The 6760-nt window shown below is 34.5% G+C and overlaps 1 protein-coding gene across 3 annotated transcripts; it reads left to right on the top strand.

Annotated features, from left to right (window-relative positions):
- Positions 1 to 427: 427 nt before the first annotated feature.
- On the top strand, positions 428 to 5380 carry Herp (Homocysteine-induced endoplasmic reticulum protein). Of its 3 annotated transcripts, none has more exons than XM_075297922.1 (5): positions 428 to 540; positions 1366 to 1679; positions 3442 to 3905; positions 4043 to 4408; positions 4474 to 5380. In XM_075297922.1, exons 2-5 carry the CDS (start codon positions 1449 to 1451, stop codon positions 4814 to 4816), a joined length of 1404 nt encoding a protein of 467 aa, XP_075154037.1. In that variant the 5' UTR covers positions 428 to 540; positions 1366 to 1448; the 3' UTR covers positions 4817 to 5380. The 3 variants fall into 3 exon arrangements, with proteins under 3 accessions (XP_075154037.1, XP_075154035.1, XP_075154036.1); XM_075297920.1 differs by having other exon boundaries at positions 445 to 540; positions 1049 to 1679; XM_075297921.1 differs by having other exon boundaries at positions 538 to 675; positions 1049 to 1679.
- The last annotated feature ends 1380 nt before the right edge of the window (positions 5381 to 6760 follow it).

The raw sequence follows: 6760 nt of genomic DNA, 5'->3' as shown, positions 1-6760 counted from the left end.
ATTTGCTGTCCTAAGAATCAGAACTACTTACCATCATCATCGACATTTCCAGCGACTTCCTCCTTCCTTCCTCCACAGCTACTGCCTCATTTACAACGCCTTCAAATGACGATTTTCAATGAAGAATTTCTTCGATTCATCTTTTAATTCAAATTCTCAATTTCGTCTGTTTGTTTTAAATATTCCCTAAAAACAAAAGACGTTCCATCGTCACCCTACTCACCGCATCCAGTATACGTCTGACCAACACATTTTGAAAGGCCTCAATTTTTAGATGCCGTAATTTTTCATTTTTTTGTACGGCGTCATTGCACTCGACGCACTTCTTCGATTTTGGCCTCTTCCTTTTACGTTGTGTCGGAGAATGCGTTTGTATTTAGATGTAGACGTAATTCTAACTAAAACGTTACGATACTATTACTATTCGTTTTAATATCGATAATCAGTTTTGTTGATGTAATTAATGATGTTTTTACTGAAGCTGTTGAACACTAACATTCATACGATCGGGGCAAATATTATATATAGTCACAGTATCAAGTAATTATAATTTGTTCTGATAACTTGTAATTTTTTTTTTACTTTCCTAATTGGTGATGAAAGCTCACTCAAATTAATGAAAATAGTCGAGTAAAAGTGTATTGCAAAACCACGTCATTCGTAAAATTTACATGTGTAGGTACAACAACGTCGCCATTCATATTCCAACAAATAGCTCAAGTATCGAATCCACATATCCACTAAATAGAGGATAACATCTGATGCAATAGAACAACAAAAAATTCGAACAAATCGCAGTCGTGAATATGAAAGAAGTGAATAAATTAATATTCTTACGTAAATATGTTTTCGAGGTGATTTTGTAAAGACCTTTATGATATTGTTGTTTTTGTTTGAAGTTCAAAGTTGAAACGATTGGCAACATTGTTAGCTGGAAATAAACATTGAGTGATTGAGAGATTGAGAAGTTGATAGGTTGTGAAGGAATTTCACTTGGCACTTTTAAAGAAAATTAATCTTGAAATTATCTTTATTGATTGAAAAATAGAATAAAAAGGTGCATCCATATTAAAAAATAAACCGAAATTGGAAAATTTATAAATTAGTCGAAAAAATAATTTTTTTTCCACACACATGCATAGAAAACAAGAAAGTGTGTGTGGGGTGAGAGCAAAAACAACCATAAGTATCAGTAACGTATCTACAACAACAATTGACAATAGAAAGATAACAAGTGAGTCTTCATCAAAAACTGGCAAAAATACATGTACGAAGTGAATCCATATTGGTGAAAAGAGAATAAATAACACGCTAAAAACAAATAAATTAATAAATTAAGTAAGCAAACGACTTTACTTTCATTAGTTCAGTCAACGTACATTCTAGACGAGAGTCAGTCTGAATTGCCGATTTAATTCCAACGCCATTCCCACATATTTCCTTTTACAATGGATGAGACCAATACGACAAATTCGACATCTGCTGCGGCTGCTGTGACCAGCACTAAATTGGAAGCAGCACCAAACTCCACCCTGCCTACAACCAAGACATCGACATATGTCAAACTTTTGATTAAAGCATCCAATCAACAATACGATGACCAAATCCTCGAAGTTTGCGAATCGTGGACCGTCAATAGGCTGAAATCTCATTTAGCATTGGTGTATCCCAGCAAGCCGGTAAGTGTTATTCTTTGACCCATGTATACTTTATATTATTCATCCTTGTACCTGCCTATTATTGTAGTTTTCCCATTTGTATAAAGACCTGTTTACGTCCCTGATGGGGCAAAAGAACGGCGATTAAATATATATGACATATTTACAATAAGTGCAATGGTTAGGATGTCCACCTTGCATACAAGGGGTCATGGTTTCTATTCCCATTTCGACAGAACACCAAAAAGGCGACATTTCAGAGCCTTTTAAAGATCTCTTAGCAGTAATGTGAAACGCCCTTTGAAATCGGCTAAAAAGGAGTCATTGGGCTTCCACTATACCTCACTTAACTTAATGCTCTAGTCTTAATTATGTATGGAATTAAATCAGAATATCGAAAGAATCTAAAGCTTTCATATAGGTATATTGGATTCTGTTTTTATGAAATACCTGGCATGAAATGAGAATACACAAAGATAAAAATTATGCAAATATACTCTTGAAAGTCCTGAAATGTTTTCTAAGATACAATTAATTTCCGCGCTATTGTCTTTCATGCTTTATTAGTTTATTCTACTTTTTTTTATTTATTGTTAAGTTACAATTAATAAAACTAAGGTCTTAAACTCGCAATATCTTAGCATCATATATAATAGATATAATGGTAACAACCACTTTAGATTTTTTATATATATTTGAAGAAGGCAATCAGCGAAATAGATGTGAATGTGATTACATCGTACCCATCACGAAATGTAATGGGAGTGAAAATAATATCTTAATTCTATTCAACTGAATGATTCTTGTAAATTCTATAGCTCGTCCAATGGCACGCGTCCATTGTTAATGTACAGAATGTAGAGTATTTCGTCTTTTTCTTTAATTTTTTTTAAAGTATGAATGTGATTTATATGACAAGTTCACACAACCTTACAAATTAATTAAAAGAAATCACTTTAAATAATTAATAATTTACTTTTATATGTACGTTTTTATATGTATCGTCATATTATGGGTTATGCTCATATATATTGCAGTTTGCATAGTTATCCCAAAATCAATCTTAAAACCAGTTTGGCTGACCACTCGACATGAATTTTATATAGATTATAAATAGAAAAGCAAAATAAAAACAAATCGTGAATTGTATTTAGGGCTTCAGTGGATTGAAGGTGGTCTATATCTGTGTTGTGACAGAAAGCATCACCACTTCGTTGGTGATGCTTAAAATAACAAACAAAACCAATGTCACATTTTTTTCTACTACACATTTTTACTTCCAGTGGCAAAAACAACAGCCAATTACTAATACACATTTTTTTTTTAAATTTCATTCACTCCATTGTAGTAAATGTAATTCAAGTAAATAACTCCCTTTGAGCTCTAAAATTTTCCAATGTCGAGCAATCTACTTTAAATCCCTGTGTGTATTCAAGTGTTTCTGTATTGCGTTATCAAAAAGCTTTTTCCTTATCTGTACTTAGTTGTATTGGTGCCGATGCCGCTGCGAGATCGACAAGTGGTTGTTTGCTATTTGCCAGAATTTTCATATTCCGGAAACTCCCCTGCGTCCATTTCTCCCCATTTTGTGCTTGAAATGTAATCATTGCAGCTATAATTATAGTCTTTGATTTAAGTTTGTTTTGACATTCTCATGTATTCGCGTCAACAGTATAACTTACTAAGTATGATATAGAGGGAATTTAATGATATTTTTATTTTGCGTTGTGGCATTTTTTTCTGTTACATTTTTTGCTAAAAACTTGTATTTCATTCTTTGCAGCCCGCAGCTGATCAGAAGCTTATTTACTCTGGCCAATTGCTAAATGACAGTCTGCAGTTGAAGGATGTTATTCGCAGCTATAAAGACGTTTATACACATAATCATATAATACATTTGGTGTATACACCTAAAAATTTGCCACCATTTGTACCAACCACATCTAAGAAGTCCAAGCCTGCAATGCCTTCAACAGGAAATACCAATATTTCGTCAGAAGAAGGTTTACGTCAAAGGAACACTACCGGCAATGTGCAAAGGCAGAGTCCACAGACCACAGATCAAATGTCTTACTATTCACAGTATTTACCACAGAATTTGCTCACAAATGGAATGGGGGCAGGATCCCCAATGACAGTTCCAGGCTATGGTCAATATAATATGCAAGCTTTTGCAATGCAACAAGCCGCCATGTATGGTTGGATGCAACAGGTCTATTCGCAATATATGGAACAGTGTCTAAGAGTGTAAGTGCCATTTGACATAGTGTATTCTGGACGCATTGTCTTCGTCATAAATGTATCCATAATTTATTGATCCATAATATATTGAATATTAGTCGTTTTTATTTACTAATTGTTTTTTGTTTTTTTTTTTGCTGTAGGTCTGGCAATACGAATGGAAGCTCAGACGACGCTAACAGAACGGGGGCAGCTGGCCCACTGCCTCCTTTCACAACATTTCCACAAAATCCTTTCCTTCAATTTCCTCAAGCTGTGATATCACCCCCAGTAGCCCCTGCAAATACTACTGAACAACAACAACCACAAAATCCAGAGCAACCAGCGCAGGCGCAAGTTGCACCACAACCTCGTTTTCCAAACATGCCGCAGGAAGAAGCTGATAATCGAGATTGGTTGGACAATATATTCTCCATAACTCGCCTTGCTTTGTTTTTGACAATATTGTATTTTAATTCATCTCCATTGCGTTGTTTGGCTGTTGTCATGATAGCTGGAGGCATATACCTGTAAGTAATATATTATGCATGTGGCATAATGGCTTAAATTAAATACTGCAATCTTTTCATTAAAGGTACCACATTGGTGTTTTCCGACTTCGCCATGAACGAAACAACAACAATTTAAATCGTAATAATAATGCAGTTCAAAATGCAGCTGTTGATCAAATCCGCCAAGGTGTTGATCAACAACAACCACAGCAACAGGAGGTGGCACAAGAAAATCCTAATCCCAATGAAGGCGAAAACAATATGCGCGCCCCCGTTGGAAATAATAATGAACATCAGTCGTCAGCCCCTAATTCCGATGTTGTTGATAGCGAAAATATAGCAAATAATGAATCTATGATGTCCACTCTGCGTACATTCGTGGTGACATTTTTCACTTCACTGTTGCCTGAGACACCGGCTCTTTAAAGGTTTCACAATTTCATTCAGTGAACACATGAGTGATGGAAATTATGCTTTAATTCTCAATGAATACCTAATCCCTTACGTAGCGAACGAACTACATTTTCATATTTTTCCTTGAGCTTTATTCATATAATTTGATGGCGTGGGAACGTTTTGTATTTGTCGAAAATGTTTCCCACCATATATATTTATTGCACATATTTTATTAAGGTCTGTGTTAGCTAATAATATAGAACTCTTCGTACTTGAAATACCACAAATCAATCCCATTCAAATGACATAATATGGGCTATCTTCAATCATAACCTAAATTATTTGTTTGCCTTTATTTTAGTTCATATATCGAAATTACCAAATTTTATTATGTTGTGAATAGAAAATTACGAACGTGTGAATTAAATACAACCCTATTATCTAAATAAATGTTATTTAATTTAATGATATTTTCGTTTAGTCTTTACTTGTTTATGATGATATGATATATTCTTTAGTTTAAGCTTAGTTATAATGATATTGGAAAATCAAAATCTAAATGTGTACATTCAATAAAACTGATAATGAAACTAAGTTTTAGTATCCTTTTTCTACTAATGTATCGGCAAACATACCTGATGGTTATCTAGTATACGTTCACCAATGTGGTATCACAATGGACTGAATAGTCTAAGTGAGCCTGATACATCGGGCTGCCACCAAACCTAACCTGACCTATCCTAGTATACGTTTCTTGGTTTATTTTTTGTTTATCACTTTCATTATGTATTCTTGTATCGAGTTGAATTAGAGGGTGTCGTTTGTTTGTTTGACATATAAAAAAATATATATTCCCAGCAAAAAATCTCATTACCCGGTAATCTTGTATGTAAGCCTATTTAAAAATTAACAACCACTTATTAATTGGCATCGCTCCGGATTACATTTACATACGCATGTCCTAGGAGGAAAGTACTTCTCCCCAGGCATACTTTCGGCCATGAAATAAGTAGTGCTTTTAGAGCATATAATCACCAAATATGTAATCACTTATTCGTAGATATACCAAAATTTGCAAAATAGCCACGTATTGTCTCAGGCAACCAAATCTCGAAAATATTGGTTTCTATCGCCGATTACAAGGAAAATATGGCGAGTAATGCTGTAATAGCAGCACTACTTGAATAGAAACGAATATTCTATAAATAAACAAAAAATCTAATAAATCATCTAAATAAGATTACACGCAAATTAATTGCACACTTAAAATAGAAATAAATGTAGGTTGTTTAAGGGAGTTGGATTCGTGAATTACGTTAAAATATATCCAATAGTCCATTCACATTAGGTTCGAAATCTACTAAAAATGGATTTTAAGTCCCGAAAATTAATGTACACGCAAATTAATTTCACACTTAAAATAGAAATAAATGTAGGTTGTTTAAGGGAGTTGTATTCGCGAATTACGTTATAATAAAGGGTGATTCTTTTGAGGTTAGGATTTTCATGCATTAGTATTTGACAGATCACGTGGGATTTCAGACATGGTGTCAAAGAGAAAGATGCTCAGTATGCTTTGACATTTCATCATGAATAGACTTACGATCTGCCACAACGTCGAATTTTCAGTGGATGGGCCCTAGAAAAGTTGGCAGAAAATCCGCTTTTTTATCGACAAATTTTGTTCAGCGATGAGGCTCATTTCTGGTTGAATGGCTACGTAAATAAGCAAAATTGCCGCATTTGGAGTGAAGAGCAACCAGAAGCCGTTCAAGAACTGCCCATGCATCCCGAAAAATGCACTGTTTGGTGTGGTTTGTACGCTGGTGGAATCATTGGACCGTATTTTTTCAAAGATGCTGTTGGACGCAACTTTACGGTGAATGGCGATCGCTATCGTTCGATGCTAACAAACTTTTTGTTGCCAAAAATGGAAGAACTGAACTTGGTTGACATGTGGTTTCAACAAGATGG

The sequence above is a fragment of the Haematobia irritans genome, chromosome 2 (assembly GCF_050003625.1).
Source record: "Haematobia irritans isolate KBUSLIRL chromosome 2, ASM5000362v1, whole genome shotgun sequence".
Classification (NCBI taxonomy): Eukaryota; Metazoa; Arthropoda; class Insecta; order Diptera; family Muscidae; genus Haematobia; species Haematobia irritans.
This window is presented reverse-complemented; position numbering and strand designations above follow the sequence as displayed.

What these genes read in the sequence shown, in the direction of transcription:
- Herp (XM_075297922.1), top strand. Translation starts at nt 1,449, where the DNA reads ATGGATGAGACCAATACGACAAATTCGACATCTGCTGCGGCTGCTGTG. An exon ending in TGGTGTATCCCAGCAAGCCG is followed by an intron (nt 1,680 to 3,441) that starts GTAAGTGTTATT and finishes CATTCTTTGCAG; the next exon opens with CCCGCAGCTGATCAGAAGCT. An exon ending in ATAGCTGGAGGCATATACCT is followed by an intron (nt 4,409 to 4,473) that starts GTAAGTAATATA and finishes TTTTCATTAAAG; the next exon opens with GTACCACATTGGTGTTTTCC.